General features: G+C 32.2%; 1 protein-coding gene across 1 annotated transcript; it reads left to right on the top strand.

Moving 5' to 3' along the window:
• Positions 1 to 375: 375 nt before the first annotated feature.
• On the top strand, positions 376 to 17,479 carry LOC145294083 (protein N-lysine methyltransferase METTL21D-like). Its single transcript, XM_080141143.1, has 4 exons — positions 376 to 658; positions 7,684 to 7,864; positions 10,279 to 10,398; positions 17,209 to 17,479. Exons 1-4 carry the CDS (start codon positions 414 to 416, stop codon positions 17,311 to 17,313), a joined length of 651 nt encoding a protein of 216 aa, XP_079997269.1. The 5' UTR covers positions 376 to 413; the 3' UTR covers positions 17,314 to 17,479.
• Positions 17,480 to 23,105: the final 5,626 nt, after the last annotated feature.

The raw sequence follows: 23,105 nt of genomic DNA on the forward strand, positions 1-23,105 counted from the left end.
TAGCGTGTTTATATGTTTATGATTGGAGTTATCTCCCTTATCACCCATATTTCTCTTTCCTGTGGACTTTTTTTCGCCTTTTTAACTTGCTATAACTAAGAGATTGTAAAATTATTTATTTTGCATGTATAAAATGATTTTAATTATAATAATTACTATTTTTGAGTCGTTACATCTTACCCGCCTACGCGTGTTTGCTCAATATGGGGCCATTGACAACGGATATTGTTAGCTCGAATTATTTATTTTTTTCTAAATAGGATATATCATTCATATTAAAAAAAATAATCCTTTAATTAGAAAATGAATAATGATATTAACAATATAAGCAAAATAAATAATGATTTATATTTTTAAAAAGTCACGTGACGATCACATGACGCGAAGATAAGGTGGGGAGCGAAAGTTTCAAAATGGCGGCGAATCTACGAGATGAGCAGTTATTTCCTCGTGAGTTCGTTCGAAACGACGGACTCACGTTGAATATCTATCAGGCATCTATCGGAGATGTTGGCTGTGTGGTTTGGGATGCCGCTCTGGTGTTAGCCAAATATCTTGAATCAGCCGATTTTCTGAATGGACGACTGTTACAAGACAAAACCGTCTTGGAATTGGGAGCAGGCACCGGCTGTCTTGGAATTATTGCTGCTACGTTTGGGTAAATAATAATAATAATAATAATAATAATATGAAACGAACTTTAAAAAAAAAAAACATGATTATTATTATTGGTTGTTCTTTAGTTAATAACCCAAGCTGAAATTTGCTAAAACTTGTAAATTTAACGTTAATTTTAGGTTAGCAAGATTTGTTATTGTATACATAAAAAAAAAAAAAAAATAACATTCCGATATAAAATCGCCATTTTTCCTTGGAAATTCAAGCGGGCGATAACTCCAGATCCGATTAAATCTCAATCGAATTACTGCCCCTTTCTTAAAGGTTGCTTAGGATAGGGTTCCAATTAATTTTTTGGGGGATAATTACAATATTTCAAATTTATTTAGACAATGCACAATCTATAAGCAATTCAGAAGTGATTTCTCTCGTTGTTTCACCCATGAAATTCTTTTGAGAAAGAAAACGATTTGATTCTTGGCCTAAATCCCCCCAATATTTAAAAATAATATATTTAAAGAGCAAAATATATTTACGCCGTGTACGGCAAATATAGGGGACCTAGTTTTGAAAGCCGATTTATCATAATTTTTTTTGTAGGTTTCCGACTAGTTTTTGATTGTATTTGAAAGATTAGAGACTAAAGTTAATCTCCTTAAGGGTAAAAAAATATTTGTACAAGTGAAAAAAAAGAAAAAAAGTAATGAAAAATGTTTTCACGGCCAGCTAATTCAGCTAAATTTTGAAGTTAAATAAATTCATTGTAAAAATTCTTTAAAAGATAAATATTAGTTTTCTGGGTCTATTTCAAAGATAATTAGTAAAGTCCTAAGATATTGAATTAAATAAAAAAAAAAAAATTGTTTATGCAAAAATAACTTAATTAGCCCTCAAAAAGCAAGTAATTTACCGTTCGCCAAAAACGCAACAAACTAAAATTTTGTAAACACGATTATAAGGAGGCCCAAAATTTCAGCCAATCGAAACACTGTTTCAAAATGAAGTCATGATAGTAAAAAGAGGTAGGGGTGTCAGATTTTTTTTTTTTTTTTTTACCAGACGTGCTACGACACGTGCATCCATACATTCCTATTCTGAACGTTTGTATCAATTTTTCATGTTTTAATTTAATTATTTTTTATGTTCCTGATTTTAAATTATTTTTTTTTTAGTTATTGTTCAAGATTATATAAAAAAAATATGTTACGCCGAAAGTTTCACATTCTTGCGAGCTAGGAAATTATTAAAATCTTGTATATAAAAATTATGCGAAATCTGTAATTTAAAAAAAAAAAGTAGAAATATTTTTGCTATTATAATTTTTTTGTGTGAAAATATTAAATAAACAATGCTTAATTCATTTTTCTTAGAGTTATATCAAATTCATTAATACAGACTTTAGGGGCTTTTTTTTTCGTAATGTTCTTGTAAAAATTATTTATTTTTTTTATTGTTACAGATTACGATGCTTTATTTATGTAAAAAAGCAAAAATAAATTCTTGCGTTTTTTATTTACTACTGAAAACCATAACTTTAGGAAAGGTATTTTTTGTTTAAACAAAATAATACATTTCCACTCAGACTTAAATAAAAATAATTAGTTCATTATATTCTACGATCATTATTTGATAAATACTGAAAATTTCATTAAAATTGGTTGATTTCCTGATTTTTGATGAATTTTTAAGTAAAGGGAGGGGTCAAAATGTTTTTACATTTCGAGCATCGGCATTCATTTTGCCCGTACCTAATAGACATATGTTACAACTGAGTGTAGCGACTATGTAATATTTCTCTCTCTCTCTCTCTCTCTCTCTCTATATATATATATATATATATATATATATATATATATATATATATATATATATATATACACACTTGTGCCCGATATTATTCATACCCCTCGGATCTTTGAGATTTCTATAAGAATATTGCTCAAACCAGAAGATAGACAATATTAAATGGATTTCAAACAATAAATCAAGCATAAGCATTTAATTTAAACTCAACAAATAGATAAATTATGCAAGTTTGAAGCATTATACTAAGAAAAACAATAATGGCACTAGTTCAAAATTATTCATACCTCTCTTACTAATAGTCAATAGCATGCCCTTTATTCTTAATAACTGCCTGTAACCGTTTTGGATATTTATCAACAAGGTTTTTACAATCATCAACACTGATTTTTGACCATTCTTCAATGCAGTAGTTCTCTTAATCCCTCAAATTTCTAGGTTTCCGCTTTTTAACCTCAGTTTTCAATATGTGCCAGAGGTTTTCGATAGGGTTCAGGTCAGGACTCTGGCTGGGCCATTCCAAAACATTAATGTGATTATCCTCAAACCATTTCTTGACTATTTTGGCAGTATGTTTTGGATCATTATCCTGTTGAAGGACCCAGTTTGGTCCTAAATGGAGCTTCTCCGCATCCTGTCTAATGTTTTTCTGGAGTATCTCCAAATATTGCTCCTTCTTCATGGTTCCATCTATCTTGACCAAACTACCTGGACCACTAGCCGAAAAGGAGCCCCAAAACATTAGGCTACCACCACCATGTTTCACCGTGGGTATGGTGTTCTTTGGGTTGTAAGCTTCTCCTTTCTTCCTCCAAACGTAAGAAGCATCCATATGGCCAAACAATTCAATTTTTGTTTCGTCAGTCCACAAAATACTTGAGAAAACGGACTCTGGAGAATTCACATGGGTCCTAGCAAACTTTAGACGTGCTGCAAGGCGTTTTCCGGTGTGCAATGGAGTCCTTCTTGGTCTTCTTCCTTTCAGACCATTTTCATGCAGAGTCCTTTGCAATGTTTGCCTTGATATTTTTATGCCAGAAGACTCCAGATTTTCTAAAATGTCCTTAGTAGTGGTGGTTGGATTTGCATTAACACTTCTTACAATATTCCTGGTGGCTCTAGCAGACAGTTTCCTTTTCCTTCCTCTACCAATCAAGTTGTTTGTTGTGTGGTGGCTCTGGAAATTTTTGATGATGCTCTGTACTGTTGCTGTAGGGACCTCAAATTTCTTGGAAATTGACTTGTAACCTAAACCATCCTTATGTGAATTCACAATTTTAGTCCTAAGATCATTACTAAGCTCTTTTTTCTTCCCCATTCTAATAATTTTTATTCTTTTTTTGGTTTTCAGTTGATATCATTTTAATTTCTGAAAAATGCAAAAAACGAAATGAAATTAATCAAAGGTTGTATAAAAGCATTCAAAATAAGAATCAAACAGGAAACAAACAGTCAGAAACTCGATTAATACTGAAAAAATAAGGGGGTATGATTATTTTTGAACATTGCAGATTTTATAAATAGCTGTATATTTCTTTTATTACAAGTATCCCGAGATTTTAAAATGACGAAAATGATCAGAAGAGGTTTATTAAGAATATGTATCAATATGGACGTAAACAATAAATTCTTACAAAGTTACACCTAATAAACTCAATTTTCAAGAGGGGGTATGAATAATATCGGGCACAAGTGTATATATATATATATATATATATATATATATATATATATATATATATTTCACGTGAAATCACTTTTTTCTTCACCCTATTCCCTTTGCTTCACTTTTTGTTATCAAGAAAGATCTTTGACTTACTTGTAGTTTCATCAAATACTTTTGCAAATCCTACCACCTGATGAAAAGGAAAGTATTTCTTTGAAACTCCGGATTAAGGACTATCCACTTATTTAGTGTTTCCTTTGCAAATTAAATATGTTTTTAACTCATTTCAAAGTGTTTTTTTAACATGTTTTATTAACTATTTGCTCTTATATATATATATATATATATAATATATATATTGGAATGTTGAATAATGATTATATATATGTATATAACCATTATTCAACGTTCCAAAACTAGAAGAGGTATTTAATTATCACTCATAATATTTTATTCATATACATATATAGATATATAATTGATATTAAAAACTATTCATATAATTACATATATATATGTTTAATATGGACTCGTATTACCCTTCAAATACTCCATTACTATCAAACAAAGCCTTATTTATAAAAATGAATCAGATTTAACAAAATTAAAAATCGATATAATTAAGCTAATTAGAAGAACAAAAATCCAATGTGACAATAAATGTTTCTTCTCTTTATAAACTAGCGGGGGTACCCGGTGTTGCCCAGGTGTTTGTAGGTGTAAAAGAAAAAAAATAGAAGTGATGAACCCGAAGGTGGAAAAGAAAGTGAAAGAAAATGAATTTTTACCGCTACGCTACAAAGCGAAAAGTGTTGAAATTTAGCAATGTCAATCAAAAAGTTACTTTGCAGAAACGTCCTTTCAGTTCCCCACGATATTGGGGAAAACCACCTCCCCCCACAAAAAAGTGAGTGCCCAAATGAATAGCAATTGTTTGATATGAGGGGTTTCCCCAATATTGATCAACGCTGATTGCTTTCTGGATGTCCCGGCACAAAAGGCTGGGTAGCTGCCTATGCTTTCGATTTAGTTTCGCTTTTATACGAAAAAGCTGAACAAACATGCAAGAGGAAGGATTAGCGTGAATTTTATAAAAGTTGATTAAAATAAATATAGAGATGACGTCCCTTTGCAAATCATAGATATTATGATTTAGGGAGAATATAAAAAGTTCTAAAGAATAGTAAAGAGACCCCCCCCCTCGCCCCGCGAAAAAAGCCTTTGCTGAACATACAAAAACACACGCGGCCATTTTGTCTTATATATATATATATATATATATATATATATATATATATATATATATATACTCGGGTTTTTTTTATTCAAAAGTAATGGACTAGTGAATTCAATGAGGTTGTTAGATAGTGCTCAATAAAAAGAGCTGATAATACTTATTTATTGTTATATAAACATGTTTACATCCTGCTGCTACAAACAGCCATTTGTTTCAATCAAACAACAGATATCATCACGCAGCGACTTGACTATTCAAATGTTCAATGAATAATCTTATTATTTATTGAACATTTGAATAGTCAAGTCGCTGCCTGATGATATCTGTTGTTTGATTGAAACAAGTGGCTGTTTGTAGCAGCGGGATGTAAACATGTTTATATAACAATAAACAAGTATATATATATGTTTCTGGTATTGTTTCTCACCCATCTTCCTCGAATCAGTTGAAAGATGCAGCTAATCTAGAAGTTGACCTAGGTTCAGTTTTGGGTTGGGATAAGAATTTCTTGTTTCATTAAATCATGTTAAGATTCAGCTGTTGTCCTTTATTCATAGATGTGTTCCTTTTTTTTTTTTTTTTTGAGATTCTTATGGATGGTTCTGCTTTTGATGAAAAATTGACTCTAAAACTTCTTGGTCTTTCTGATCAAATCTATCTTGGAGTTCATATATTAAATCCGTTGCTCTTTTTGCTTCTTATAAAATTCGTTTTCTCTATCGCTCGAAACACTTTCTCACACCTGAGACTATTCTATCTCTACAAATCTACTATCAGACCATGTTTGGAGTATTGTTGTCATATTTTAGGCTGGTGAATCTCTAGTCCCATTTGACGGTTCTTGATAAATTGCAGAAACGTATTTGTAATTTGATTGGCCCTCACACTTTCTTCTTAACTGCAACTTCTCTCTCACAGACGTTTATTTATAACTTCAAATATTGCAGCATTAAATAAAAAAAAAATTCAATTTATAACATTATATAATCAATTCTTTATGCTGTAATATTTTAACTTCTAAATTTATTATATTTTTTTACTAGAATATCTTGTCCTTTTCTTTTCCACTTTTAACAACTAGTCCTTTACTTTTTCATGTTTAAGCTTAACCATATTACTTTTCATGCTTGCATTTTTCTTTTGTAATATAATATTGCATTGTAAAATAAATTAAAAATACTTCTACTTGTTATTTTCTGTAATTTTTGGTGTACACAAATGTTTCACAGATAAATATATTCATAAAATATTTTGAAGTTGCCCATTTCAGTTGAGTCTCAATAAAAACAAGCACTGAAGTGTCTTCATATGAGGTGCTCTATCTTTGTTAGTCATATGAGGTGCTCTATTTCCAGACTTTATTTGTATAGACACTTTTATGGATAGTACACGCATGAAATTTTAGTTCCCTTCAAAGTAATCTCCTTCGGCTGCAATGCAGTTGCTGTACTGTTCCAACAACTTCTGGAAGGCCACATGGAAGTCCTCTTGTGTAAGCATGTAAGTGACCTTCATCACAGCCTTTCATCCCCTCAATTTTCTCATAATGACCGCCTCTAAAGTTTTCCTTGAGCTTAGGGAATAACCAAAAGTCACAGGAAGCAAGGTCTATAGGGAGGATGAGGAACTGTCTTGATGCCTATCTTGGTCAAATATTCTGATTTTCTCTGAGTGCCTTGGGACAAACTTTGCACAAATCTTCCGTAGCTTTAGTTCCTCATGAATAATTGTGTGTACAGTTCCGAAACTGACATCAAACTGTTCACTTACTGTCTTTAGAGACACAATGGTCCTTATCCATAAAATTCTTTATTTGGCCAATTAACTCTGGTATTCTGACTTCCTTACTTTACTTCGCCCACACCTCTCATCATCCCTCACAGACTCCCTGCCTTCCTATAATCTCTTATGCCACTCAGAAACTGATGATCGATTCATACAAGATGGTCCAAAAGCAGTCTGTAGCATTCCACACGTTTCTGTGGCATTTTTTCCAAGTTTAAAACAATTTATTGCATATCGTTCTTTTATAGTGTCCTCATGTCCAGATTACATTTTTGAAATTCACCAGCTGTGATAAGCAGGCTTTAGTAGGGTGTATTCCAATTTCTGCAGTAACTGTTCATTTGAACCTGAAATCATAAAAATTGGTCAGTCATTTCATAAGATGTATAGCAATAACATACTGAATGTTCAAGAGCCTACCACAATTTTAAATGCCTGTACAAAAAGATGTGGAAATTTATTGAAGGCACCACCTACATAGGATGTGTTTTTCTTTTTTTCTAAATGGCATCATTTTATACACATATTGTGCAAAAACTGATCTTTTCATTTCTTGTTTGCTCTTTTCTTCTAGTGCCAAAGTGTGTATCACCGACTTGGAGAGTTGCCTCCCTTTGATGCAGATAAACATCCGCGAGAATGAAGAACAAATCACAGGTCAAATTGAAGCTCAAATTCTTGACTGGAACAGCCATGAGAAGTTAACCTTTCGACCTGACTACATATTGATCTCCGACTGCATATATTATTCAGAAGTAAATAATTGTTTCCTTTTCTCTTCTTTCAGTTTTATATATAAAGTAAAGTCAGGACGTCCCCTATTAAAATGACCGATATAGTTCTGTATATGTTTTATTCACTTATTGGCATGTGCTCTAAAAATTTTTTAGCAAATGTTTATAAACTTTTTTTTGCAAAAGAAAATATACTACTTTGTGATGAACTTTATTGTATTTCAAAATTGTAAATTTGTTTTCAGATTATAATTAAAATTTCTTATACTTAAAAAGTCAGAAGTTCCCCTATTTTAATAGCTGATATAGTTCTGTAAACAAAAGCTGCATAACAATCCTGCTTTGTGTGCATTACTTATTTTGTAGCATAGGGATTGTGTTATTGCCAGAATTTTCTGAGCAATTTATGTAAAATGCTGAAAGATGATGAACATAAGTTTTGATTTAAAAAAAAAAAATTTTTTTATGGCCAATTTTTCTGATGAAAAGTATGTTATTTTATTTATTTCTTTTTATGAAGATAATTCAATGAAAAATTTATTGAAAAATGAAAATGTTTTTGTCATTATGAAGAAAGTGCAATATTTGACAATTTTTTACAAAACTTTAAAATAAAAAAAACTAAGTTAAGTTTCATGAATAACTATTTATTTTTTGAATAACAAACAACTGATAGCAAGCAAAAAACGTTTTGAATTTTATGACTTTTTTTGTTCAAATCAAGATTTTTTTTTTATAACAAATGTTTTCCTTAATGATATTGGCTGCTGTGATTTCACTGGTCTAATTTTTCGACACCTTTCGGTATTTTATGTAAACTACTTGGAAAATTCCATCAATACTACAATTCTTATTCTTTTAATTTTAGTTTTGTTAGCATTCACTGATTTCATATAAAAAATTTTTTATAGCTTTTTCCTCAGTCTTTGTTCATCAATTTTAGTGTACGAGTAGGATTTACTTACGATTCAATTATCAAATACAAAGGATGGATTAGCGTAAACCAAAGTCAACTTGTGAATAAAGATGACTGTGAAGATTTTCTCTACAATTTTGTTAAACTTTTTCCTTCAGTTGAACATTATGTATCTAAGAAAGAATGCCATTTTTAAAGAAAAATTAGTGCTAGATTTATTTATTTATTTATTTATGTTGAATGTCTATGCTGAGAATATTCAAGATAATAATCACAATGCAACAAATGGCATGGAAGCACATATAGCAGCTGTATGCAAATGACCAAGCCAGTGCAAGATGACGTCACTGCAAGAAAGACGGAAAAAGATTACAAAAAGAATGTATGCACGGATCGGGGATCACATTAGAGAAAGGCAGGAGATGAGTTTAGAGATATTGGAGTGGTATTTGAAAGGTATTTAAGAATCACGTCAGAGAAAGATAGACATGCACGATGGCCAAGAGTGACTGGAAAAGACCTGTAAATAAATATTGTTTTACTAAGTGAATCGAGTTGAATTTTTCCTGTTCCTTTCTTATGTTCTTTGCGATGGAGTTTACATGTTGGGCCCCTACATATTAATGACTGTTACAACAAGATAAATTTCAAACATGAAATATTGATGATTTTATAAAAGGGAGACCCGATGTTGCCTGGTATTGAATGAGGATCAATGAATGTTCCACACTTCCAATACTTTTATTGTTATTGAAATCGCTGAAATCACCCATGCGTCAATCAAATCAATCAATTGCCTGCTCTAGTCAAGACCTTACCACAGTGCACTGGAAGGAATCTTTACATGGATTTATGCAGGGATTTAGTCCACTGTACATTATAGTCTATATTGCACTGTAGAGAACCTACTGTTGATTTTTATAGAATTATTTTTATATAATGATGTGAATTAAAATTTAAAATGGTTTAATTGTGCTCTAAAAAGAAACATTTATTTTGAATGTGCCTCTGTTTTATCAAAGAACTAACTGTTGATTTTATACTCAAGCCCCTTTCGTTTGCGCAGTGATAAAGCTTCTCAAATTCACTTGTGATGTTAGGCTGTCTAAGGGTATTAACTTTGGTCAAAATTACACTGTTTCTTCTTTGATACGATTTAAAAAAATTTTTGATACTTATCGGAGGCATTCAAATACAAAACCTATCTAAGAACATTGCACAAAAAGTACAGGTGAGTGAAAATTAAAAAAAAATCAACACAGCCATTTTGGAGTCCATAAGGAACAAACTCACAGACAGACACACACAGACAAAGTGCCTTTAATATATAAGTAGAGATTGAGATTCTCAAATTCACTTAAGCAAAAAAAAAAACCTGATGTGTTTTGGACGGGTAATTAAAAAAGTGAAATGGAAATTAGTGATGGATATTTATTGTTGCTACTGTGAGAAATTAAAACAATTAACATTTTTTATGTTTTTCTTGGTAACAAAGTCATGTTTGTGTTTTCTATTTTAGTCTGTGAAACCCTTAGTAGACACGATCAACCGTTTGAGTGAACCACACACGATAGTCTTGTGCAGCTATGAAGAAAGAACATCAGGAAATAAACCAGAATTACAACGACATTTTTATGAGGTATCTTTTTCTTTTTTTCCTGTTTTGCTGTTTTTTTTTCTATTTAGCTGTTTTGTTTTTTTTTTCTAATTTGCTGTGTTTTTTAATTTTTTTTCTGTTTTTTTGTTAATAGTTAACATTTGTCATTTTTGTTTTAAGAGAAGTGTTGTACAAGTTTTGAATTGTAATCCATTTTAGTTTTAGAAGAGAAATGTTATTCCAAAAAAAATGTATCAATCCAAAGAAGATTTGAGTTGTAAATGCTTGCAGATGAAGAACAGAGTTCCTTCTCGTGTGAAAATGAAAAGTTATGTGCAGGAATTTTAGGAGATTTAGTATATTTTATGGAGTGATTCTGGTTTTCGATTGGTTGGTAGCAGAGTGGGGTTTCATCTGATTGGTCAGTTCTTATCACCCATGTTTATAAATAGAACCTTCCATTTTTTTTTTTTGTAATCATACCCTCATAATTATATTAAAAATATTGCAACAACAAGAATTTTTCTTTAATAAGTCACAACTTATCAAGGCCCACAGACCACTCAAGGATTATGGTTAATAAGATTACCAATTAAATTTAGAAAAATACTATGAGAGGATTAGAAGTAATGGATGAAAAGGGCAAAATTTGATAACAAAAGAGGATAGCTCAATAAGTGTTTGCTTATGTTAGACTTGAAGAGGACTGTTTTAGTGTGCTGGGAAGCGCTCTTGTGATATTGTGTTCCGCCAATGGGAAGTGCTTGTAAAGAAGCTCTGTTCATGAAAGTTCTATTTGGTTTTAGGTAAAGTCCTTTGCAGTGATAGTTAGTTTGGTACTTGTGAAGTGAACCCGAGATTGGAGCTCAGTCGAGCACCTACCCTAAGAATATTCTTCAAATGAATCTGTTCAGTTTTCATGTTTAGACCGATGAAAATGTTGTTTAAAGTTTGAGCATGACAAACCAGACGGACAGAGCTTTTTATAGAAATGCATGGATGCATCAAATAAACTATTCACTTTCAATCAATTGGCACATTTAGTGTTGGAAATGACTTTTCAAATTTAAGTGTGGCAGCGGATCATCAACGGTCATTTCACATGTTGGCAGATGTTGGATGGCTTTTAGTGTAGAACTATCGTTTCTTGGGGTAAGTTTCTTGGTTTGTCCATGTCTTGTGGACGTTTCAAGAATGGTTGTTCCGTCCTAGCCTGGCACCAGCTCCCAGGGGCAATAAAACCTTTAAAATGATAGGCACATCCTCTTACATCAAAGTGTTGATATGGCCTCAGCTATAATCCGCGATGCATCGGCTGGTGTGGGTATGGTCGTCTTTACGGGCAGCATTTCCATTGTCGTTAATGATAGCAGGGATTGTTTTGCTGGAATTGAATGCTTGTCTAAAAATAAACACATTTTTTTCATAAAAATAAAATTATTTTATTTTAACAATTAAAAGGAGCATTTTTAATTTAATGATTGTGGACTTCTGTCTGTCGCAGACGGCGCAAACTGCTATGAGCATTGCTGGCACGCAACCTGTCTTGTTTGAAATCACAGTTTCAGCTTGTATTTACAATTATAATTCAATTTCCTTTTTTTGTAAGAGAAAGGGATTGAAAAGGGAGAGAGATGCATACATAAACAACAGGCTCGGTGATGAGTTTGTTTGGGTTTGACCTTTCAAAGCCTGAGGTCTCGGATCGTTTTGAAACAATTGAGTTTTGTAAACATGTCAGTCCAACCTGGTTGATATATTCTGATATTTTGAAAATCAAACAGTACCTGCATGACGTGTGTGCTTCCCACGAGAGCAAGTTTGGTGCAGGGGCCCAAAAAATGGGGAGCTCAAATACTCTCCTGGAAGGTCTCTAACCCATTATGCCACATTAGCAATTGACTCCCAAGCTAACCTATCTCTGGCCAGGTCTTTATTTAATTCTCTTTCTCTCATGTTTTTCTTGGCCTTCCCTTGTGAACTGGAACTGTTCTACACCTACGAACTAAAAAAATTTTGTCCATTCTTTTAATGTGGCCAAACCATCAAAGTCTCATGTTTTACATACACTGTCAAGATTTAATATTCCTCTGAGGTCATCAGATCTAAGCTTGTCCTTAATACTTGCATGACATATTCATTGTATCAGTCTCATATCATTTCTCTACATGCAATCATGTTCTCAATCCTCACTTCCATGCATCACACTTTGGATGTATCCACATAAACTATTCCTAATGTTTACATAATTTTATAAAAGCTCTACTCATGTATTGAGCACTTTGGAAAAACTATTGGTTTTTAGTTCATGCCATCAATATTATATGGCCATCAGCATTTTGTCTTTATTTTATTCATCTAAAAGAATGTTATATTTATTAGTCTTATTAAGAGTGAGTCTTAGAGAGGGATGTTGTTGAGACTTAGAGAGTCTTATTGAGAGTTTGTTGTTGTATCTTAGAGAGATGTTGTAAAGAGATTCATATTTATAAAAAATGTTTATACTTAGAAGTGTGGATATAGTGTTGAGACAGTCTTAGTGTTCATATTGTGTATGTAAGATGTATATGTAAAGACATTTTAAACCACATGATATACATAAGACATATATAACAATTTTCACTTTACCTTTTGGTAGAATTACAACACAAAGACGACGTTTATAAAAACACATGATGGGTTTATTTCTTTTCTCGACCGGTCGTCGTTTTCATCATCAAGAATTCAAAGCTTCACATTCTAGTTTCAAAAGTGACCGTCTCGCTTCTAGACGTTCGAATCCCAACTGCAGACTATCGTCTGTCGTCCTCAAACTCTCTTCTGACTCTCCCCCAGTTTCTCCTTAGCTTCTAACTATATCTTCCCATTTTCCATGACGTCATACACATGTTAAAACATGTGTCTTCTTTCACGTGTTCTGGACATGCATGTCCAAAACTTTTTCCTTTGTTTACAAAAGGAATTTTAACCTATATTCCCAGTAACCTATTTTTCCAATATGTTAAAAACATGTTTATTAAATTATCTTGTAGTTGCATTCCTCAATTGAATTTTTCATAACAGAATTGACAATGCACATTCTTTTCTTGAAACTATTTTATCTCTAAGCTAAACAATGGTTTGTTTTACATTCCATTTTCTAATTCTCTCTTAATCTATTTCTAAACCTAATTTACAAGGTTCGAATTTTGTCTATTCTATTTCATTTTCATTTTAACTAAATCTCTCTATTTTTATACTTTGATATGGCCTCAGCTATAATCCGCCTTACAATAAAGTCTTACAATAAAGATGAAATGTTGATGGGCATATAACTTGGTTTGTTTCTTTTTCATATATCTCGGCAAAAATTGCTAGAAAGACCTTATCCTGCCTTGACAGAGTTCAAAATAGACTTTGCATCCTAGTAGGGGATGCCCTTTTCTCTTCCCTGCAACCTCTTTCTTACAGAAGAGACTTTGTGAGCCTGTCTCTGCTCTATCGTTATTTTCATGGCAAGTGCTCGTCTGAATTCCAATCTATGCTCCCCCCTCGCCAAACATTCACGAGAAACACTCGTCTAGCTGAAAGCACTATCAATAATTTCCCCCACTCTTTATCTGTGCCTAAACCTAAAGGTAGATTCCATGAACAAAGCTTTTTTTCTTAGAACTGCACACCTGAGGAACTGTCTTCTGTTTGCCTGCTTTCCAACTGACTACAATATAGTCATCTTCAAGTCCAATGTAAACAAGTTCTTGATGAGCCGGTCTCGTTAAGTAATCCAATTTATCAAATTTACACTTCTAACGATTACTATGATATTGTCCCTTTGACTACTGTACACTCTTTAATCCTTATCCTCGAGTAGCTTCTGGGCCTTGATAAATGGTGATTCCTTTATAAAAAAAAAAAAATAAATGAATAAAAAAAATGAAAAAAAAAAAGATAAAATGAAAACTTTTTTTATTAATTCGTGATTATGCCAAAAACTGTTATTTACGTTTCTTATAGCATTAGTTTTGTGAAGTGAAATTTTATTTTCAAATGAAATTATTTTCATCCATGAGAAAACAAGTTATTTTTTCTCGGTATCCATTTTAATTTTGAACACAATACCGAAATAGACTAGTGAAAAAAAAGTATCCTTTTATTTATATTTTTTAAATAGTAACTAAAATATACCAAGATAAGATTTATATTAAACAAAGAACTAAAAGGACATTTTAAAAATTAAAATTTTAATTTTTTTTTTTTTTTTTTTTTTTTTTTTTTTTTTTTTTTTAAGCATTTATCTCAGACGTCAAATGTCCAATCTTCAAATGTTGTTCTCATTATAGGAATTAAGTTTTTCTGAGCTCAGATTTTATATTTTGTAAATTCTGACTTGTACCTAGAAGATCGGGTGAGGGTGAACTTTTCATTTTTATAAAGATGGTGTCTATCAAATAAGTTTTCATTTTAAAATGAGTTCATTATCTATGATTATGAAATTTTCTTTTTTTTTTTAGGTATTTTAGCAAATATATTAAATATTTATTTTTTAATGTAGGCTGCGTTTTTTGTTTGTTTTCTAAAACTGTTTAGTAAACAGACATAGACATTGTGTGACCATCTTTGGTAAATTATTGTTTTTATAATGAGTTCATCCTTTATGATTATGCGATTTATATTTGATTTAAATTTATAAAATACATTTTTGATTAAAAAAAAAAAGAATTACAAACTTTTGGCCTCCCAAGAAAGAGGCATGCTTGATTGATACAAAAAAATTAAATTACCTGTCTAGAAAGATTTTTGTAAATAAGCTGACAAGCAGCAAAATCCCACCCCTTCACAGTTGAGATCCCGAGATGTAAGAGAGCCTTCTACACCAGTAGTTTCTTCCCCAGAACCGCTAGACTTTGGAATTCCCTTCCGGGTTCCTGCTTCCCCAACTGTACTGACATGCAGAAGTTCAAATGTAACGTGAATCGACAGCTTGCTGGCCAACTCCCCACATAGTACCCCTGTAGCTTATGTCGCTGATAGTAGCCCCCTACATCAAAGTGGCAATGTGCCTTGTTTGGGGTGAAAATGTAGTAAAAAAAAGAAGTATTTTTTAACATGGGATGCGATTTTTTTTTAACGACCAAGGAGAAGAAAGATGAAGTGTAGTATCGGAACAGATACTTCACTTTGCTCCTATCCAAAGCAAAAGGTCAATGACGGTATTGTAAAAAATATTTACTGTATGTTTTTTGTATATAATTCAATATTTATTTAAATATTTTTTGAAAACATTAACTTTAGCAACAACAAAATATTTTTAAATTCTTTTGAATATTAAATTTTAATTTAATCTCATGATACAAGCGATGAATAGAAAGCATGATAGAAAACAACTTGGGATTTTCCCACTATCCTGTATAGCAGGGTTTCCCAAAATGGGCTCCACGGAGCCCTGTGACCCTGTGAATGAGGCTGAGAGTCTCCGGAAGCGCATTTTTAAAGAGGACCAAATTATTTATATGGAAAAATTAAATGAAAAAAATGAAACACTTTCTAAACTGATCACTGCAATGTTTTGTTTGTTTATTCAAAATTTTGTAAATTAAATCAATTAATGTTTGATTCATAAAAATTGCCTGGGTCTAGGAAAGGTGAGCATCCAAAATTCTCATTTAATTAAAAAAAAAAAAAAAATGTCTACATTACGCCCTCCATTCAGAAGAAAAACATACTCCACATAAAAAAAATCTTTCTTTATATTAAAAGTCAATAAATAAAACAAACAATTCAGGTTGTGTATGTTTGTTTATAAATGACACTATGTTAGCAATCAACTGGTATCGATGGTATTGTAGCACAATATTACTTATTAATTTATCTAATTTGGGTTAGTTTTGTATTTAAAGTACAATGGACATTATTTTCATAGAAATGTTAATAAACTCATATTGTTGCATGTTATTGATTTTTCTGTCTAAAAAAAATTAATTTTTTTGCACTGTCCAGAAAAATATCAGCTTTATCAAAATATGTTTGTAAATTAAATGTATTTCTCATTCCGTGGAATTTCCACAGTTTTTTACTTTTAAAAAATTTTTTTTAATTCAATTTTCACCCCAAGCAAGGCACAGTGCCACTTTGAAGCAGGGGGCTACTATTAGGGAATTAATTAGCGGGGTCATTATGAAGGGAGAAGAGTAGAAAGATGTTTGTTAACATTACACTTGAACTTCTGCATATCATTGCAGTTGGGAAAGCAGAATCCCGGAAGGGAGTTCCAAAGACCCGCAGTTCTGGGGAAGAAACTATTGGAGTAAAAGGCTTTCTTGCACCTAGGGATCTCTACTGTAAAGGGATGAGACTTAGTAGCTTGTCGGGTTTGTCGGGGGTAGTTACGTCGGGGAGGTACAAGTGTTTGCAGTTCGTCAGAGCATTCACCATTAAAGTATTTGTAGAACAGGCAGAGGGATGCAACATCTCGTCGATGGGACAGAGGTTGAAGCCTAGATGACAGTTCAGGACCTATCAGGTTGGCGACTCTTTTTTGAACCCTGTCCAGGAGCGAGAGACAAGCAGCAGATGCACCAGCCCAGATGTGACAACAGTACTCCATACATGGGCGAATGGTTGCCTTATAGAGGTATAGGATACTGTCAGGCGTAAGTAGTTTTCTAGCACGGTAGAGGGAGCCAACCTTCCTTGCAGCAGCCTTGGCAATGCTCTCAATGTATCTATTCCAGTTCATATTCCCTGTAAACGTTAGGCTGAGGAGTTTAAAAGAAGTACTTTCAGGCAATGCGTTCCTGCTAGTTATCAATATTGAGTTATGTTTAAGTTTTTATTTGAATCCAATTGAAATAATTCTTTTTTTTCCAATTTCAGCTGATCGAGAAAACGTTTCATGTAACGGAAATTCCTCAAAACAATCAAGATGACTTTTATCACAGTTCCGACATTCACATCATGAAATTTACAAAAAAGACATAATTTTTATTTAAAATTTTTTTTTTTTTTTTTTTAAATTTAAGACTGAAATTACAAGTCTTAAAAACAACCAATTTACCTTCTGTGAAGGAGATATATATTTCTGACAGTTGTCCATCATCTTCTATTTTAAAATTTTATTTTGAAAAATAAAAACAATTTGACTCGATTGAAGTTTGGAGTTGATTTTATATTTTGAATCTTCCTTTTATCTTTGCATCTCTTCCTTTTTTTTTTTTTTTATCAATCTCCACCTCTGTCTCGTGCCCACTCTCCATCTCTGTCTTTTGTTCTCTCTCTCTCTTTCATCCTCTGTTCCCATCTCTGTCTCTCATCTTCTCCCTCTCTCCCTCTTTGGTCCTTTCTTTTAAATTTCTGTCTTTCAACCTCTTCGTTCTTCTCTATCTTGCTTTCTTTTTTGTCTGATTGGATCTGTCATCATTCCTGGGTGAGATGGGACCTCAGATAACTCTTAATAAAATCATCTCCACCTTCCCTTAGCAGAATGTCTTCTTAGGAGGAAAACCTCGTCTGAGATTAGACATTTATTTATTTTTAATTAGTGTATCTTATCATTAATATAAATTATCCTATTTAATATTTTTATTGTAAGATTAATCTACTATATAATAAAATGATTGCAGAAATTCCCCTCTGGACCAAATTACAGTAGTAATAACAGATGCCACATACTACTATTATTATATATTATTATATAATAGACAAATTTATTATGTCTTAACTATTATCCACCATCTTACACAACTTTACAACACCATTTTAGACACATTTATTTGTTATAATAAAATCCTACATTACATTCTACAAGAAACCTCACCACGATCGCCAACGGAGGTCCTGGATATGACCTTAAACTATATCCGATGGTGAGGCCCCAGCTTGCAGGCTTTGGGGAATGTGAGCCACCCTTTAATTGCCATTGCTCCCAGGTCCACTCTAACCTGGACTGGTAGTACCTGTTAGGGTTCCAACTACGGGTTAAATAGAAACTGACTTAAAAAAATACAAATATACTCTATTAAAAATTGTTCTTTAAAATCACTGGATTCGGCTTTAAATAACCTGAAAAGGGTTGATATGCCGTAAAACAAAAACAACCAACCAACCAACGATCGCCAACATCTTTAGAGGAAGTAGTTTGTATTTTTCCGTCTAATTCTAAAGTCCTTCCACCGCACCCAGTCATCACCAGGAATAAGTACACATTATTACTACACTGACATTCTACCCTTCGTAATAGAATCTAAAACTCCTACACATACCATTATCTTACCATTTCCCATTACAGAAATAACAATTTCTCCCTTTGAAAATCCCCTCAGTTCACATTTGCTGAGACCAGACCAAACCAATCATTCCGGAATACAATCTTATTACATAAAATGAACACGACTGAGAATTAATAATATGGCTGCTCTCTCTACATGAGGCAACCATTAAAAAAATAAATTAATCCAAATACAACCATATCAAACTCTCATTATCAGAATTTTAAGTACTTACATATGCACACATTAACTATTCGAAACAACCACACCCGCACAAAAAATACCCTGAAAACAAAATACGTTACATCCGTGTTTACCTTTTACGCTTTCTGAGCTGTGATGTTTTCCTTTTACTGTACTTTATTATGAGCCCTTCCACTTTTGTTTTAAAATATTTTTAGTTCTATTAATTATAACATGAACAGTTCTACCCCCCCCCCCCAAATCTTATCATAATCTAAACCCTACATTTTCTGCATGTACGCTATATACTTACTTATCTACAAATGCGACCTTTTCCCTATGTGTTTACCTATTACACTCTCGATGATTATTAATACTGCTGCTCTCTGTACACGATGCAACTGTTATAAAAAAAAAATTAATCCAAATACAACCATATTAAACTTCTATTATCAGAAATTTTAGTACTTACATATGCACACATTAACTATTTGAAGCATCCGCACCCCCACAAAAATACCCTGAAAACTAAATACATTACGTTTACATTTAAGCATGTTTACTTTTTACGTTTTCCAAAAAAAAAAAAAAAAAAAAAAAAAAGTGGTAGTAGGCAGGCAGGATCGAACCAGTGACATGAAGGCGGGAAAGAAAATTTGACGTCTTCTCTCTACTCCATGACGCGACCGGAAGTCTGAAGCGTTCAAATTTAACATAATCAAGATGACTTGCAGAAATGGCGTTGCTTTTAAACCTCCTACGAAAGCAAATTAGACACAAGGTCGTTTTTAATGTGGGGGTGGGGGGAACTGGTTCCCCCCAAAAGGAGGCACTCTGACAGTATCCAAATAAATAGTAATTCTCTCAGTATGAAGGGTTTCCCTTACATTGACCAAGAACCAATTGCAGAACAAATACTACCCGGTCAGGCAGTTGTGTTCCAATAAGTTTTGCTTTATTTATATGAAAAAGACAAACAAACACTGGAGACAACGGCATGGTGGGAATTTTGTTTAACTCGATCAAAAAAATAATAGAGACCATGTCCGTTTGCAAATACGAAATATTACAATCTGAGAAGTATGTGAAAACTTCTTGCGGAATCTGACACGAGAAGCCCGATGCAAAAGGCCTTTCGTGGACATACACAAACGCTCACATCTATTTTGCCCTTTATATATTAGACTATCAGCGTTACCCGGGTGTTTAGAGGTGTGTGTGTTTGGGGGGGGGGTAAATCAAAAGAAAAGAATAAGCAAAATAATAACCCTGAAAACGAACGTGATGCAAAAGAACGATGTTAAAATTGCTTAAATTAACAAAAACTAAAAATGAAAATGCGAATGTGATGGAAAAAAACAACAAAAAAAACGAATGTAATGCAAAACGAACGATGTTAAAACTTCTGAAAAATAAAAAAAAACAGCAAACGCGAAAAATGGCATAAATAACTCTGTTTCAATATTAAAACTAGGTGTGTGTGTTGAGGAGGGTAGATGGAACTAAAAGTAATAACCCTGTTTAAATATTAAAAAAAAAACGAAAAAAAAACAGTGAAAAAAAGTTTTGGGAGGTAGGTAGGCTTGAACTTGAGGTTAATAGTCTGATGACATAGCATGACACCATGAAGGCAGGGACTTTAGAGAGTCGAAAATAAACATTTAAAAACCCTGGTAGCTTTCTAGGTCAAATATCATGCCACAGCAACAGCAGCAGTAGCAGAGAAAATAAATTCACAGCATGAATTTTCTAAGATAAAAGTGGGCGAAATAAAAGATTTTTACAAGGTTGTTTCGTAAGTGTTAGATATTAGCATCTCAGTAGCATATAAAAAGTTATAAGAATGAGTGAGCAAGCTGAGAAGCAGCCGAAAAATAGTATTTGGCGGACATACAGAAAAAATGCGCACACACATACACACACATTTTAGCTTTTATATATATAGATTACACCAAACAATTCTAGACATCCCCCCCCTCCCCAAAACAAATTACCAAGCCCTGAACCCTATATTTTCTACATACATGCTATGAATCTTTCTTTGTGTGTTTACCTTTTATGATTTCTGAGCTGTGATGTTTCCTTTCTACTTTGCTTTATGATGGGCCGTTACCTCCCCCCCCCCAAAAAAAAACAATAATACCATAACCTGAACGCCATATTTGCTGCATGCACGCTATATACTTACTTATTCTACAACCGATACCCCCTGTATGTTTGCTTTTACATGAGTGGTACTTTTCTTTTTTATGAAGAAGATAATTTTTCACCTTAACTCCAACTTCAAACTTTCCTTAAAAATTACGAATTTTTTTTAGTTTCCCTCTACGCAGATTCAGAAAATCTTAATTATATTTAATGGATACACGTACTTTATGGCATATTATATAATGTTATAAATTGAATTTAAAAAAAAATTCTTTATCCTGACATATTTTAAGTTATAAATTTATATTTTTTACTAGAATATCTTGTTCTTTTTCTTTTTTCCAGTTTTAACAACTAGTCCTTTACTTTTCCATGTTTAAGCTTAACCATATTACTTTTCATGCTGCATTTTTCTATTGTAATCCATGATTTTTCCAGGCTTCCAGTAAATTCACTTGTTCTTTGTTTAATTACAGTCTTATTTTTTTGCCCCCATAAACATAACACACACATATGTAATCACAATGTAAGGCACTCGTTTGCTTTTAATAAAATCTCCCCATTATCTCCCTTTTATTCTTTCATTCTCTCTATTTCACTTGTTACGTCTTTTTTGCAAGAGCAATTAATTGGTAGCAACAGTAGTCGCTGAAGTCATAAAAAACGCTGCTCACTTCCTTACATTTTTTAAAATGATTTTGAACACCAGTAAATTAATCATAACTTATGTTTTACTGAACGAAAATTGAAAAGTTTTTTTCACTATATAGCTGAGAAGGTGATCTATAAACTGTAATAATTGTTTGAAATTTGATCGAAAAATGAGTGAGCGGTGAAGCTTTAAAACAGTTCTAAATGACTAAAACTGCCACTTAACCATATATTCGGTAGTGTTTGAATGATATATATATATATATATATATATATATATATATATATATATATATATATAATATAGTAAGTTATAAAATATATATGGCGATTAAGCTACACTGAATATTCCGCGTTTCATCCACTCTAGGATTCTTCAGGCTTAATATATATATATATATATATATATATATATATATATATATAATATAGAATAAAAATCTTGTTATTGAAAATTTATTCAAATTAAAAAAAAACAAAAAAAAACTTATAAACCTGTAAGGAAGGTATACAAAATTTTAATTATTCAACAAGGAGTACAAATAAACAAGAAGGACTTTATTTCATGGAGTTTCGAAGAATGCAATTCTTCTCATCAGAGGGAAGAGGTTTGAAGTTTGCAAAATATACAATAACTTTTGCAGGTTACTGCATTAAAGAAAACAAACAATATAAAAGTCATTTAACATTTTTGCAAAAAACAAAAACAAAAAACATAAAAATATACAAATTACTCATTTCAATAATTCCAATAATTAAATAATACCATTTAGTACGGGCATGACTATGGACGATCAGATTACAAAAAACTTGGATTTATAAGATCAAAAAATCCAACCTTGATCGTCCTTCGTGGCCCGTGGCGCCATGGATAGAAACGTTGAATCTTTACAGTTCCAGGTGAGCATTGTCTGAAGATAGTGGTTACAATCCTACCCAAAGTCGGTCAGAGAATTAGTTGGCCAAAATGTTGAAAGACGACAACAACTATGGAAGGCAGTAATTACTGAAGGTACAGTAAAAAATTCAGCATTCCTATCCTGTCGCAGTTAATAACCTGACGAAGGCCAGAGGAATAGTTGGCCGAAACGTTGTGAAACAACAACTATGAAGATGAGGATAATAGTCTGCAATATAAAAATAAAAAATAAAAAAGATGAGGATAGTAGTCCGCAATATAAAAATAAAAAATAAAAAAGATGAGGATAATAGTCCGCAATATAAAAATAAAAAATAAAAAAGATGAGGATAGTAGTCCGCAATATAAAAATAAAAAATAAAAAAGATGAGGATAATAGTCCCCAATATAAAAATAAAAAATAAAAAAGATGAGGATAATAGTCCGCAATAAAAAAAATAATACAAATTACTCATGTTAAAAAGAATTCCAATAAGTAAATAATATCTACTATTTGTTCATGTTTTAATTTTTTGCCTTGCAGCAAACATGTCCAGGCATTAATGTCAAAGGAAAAAGTAAATTGTAAGCGTTATTTCCATGGCAGGTGCTCGTCTGAACTCCAA

Source organism: Euprymna scolopes, chromosome 15, assembly GCF_053919585.1.
Source record: "Euprymna scolopes isolate OS-2025 chromosome 15, ASM5391958v1, whole genome shotgun sequence".
Taxonomy (NCBI): domain Eukaryota; kingdom Metazoa; phylum Mollusca; class Cephalopoda; order Sepiida; family Sepiolidae; genus Euprymna; species Euprymna scolopes.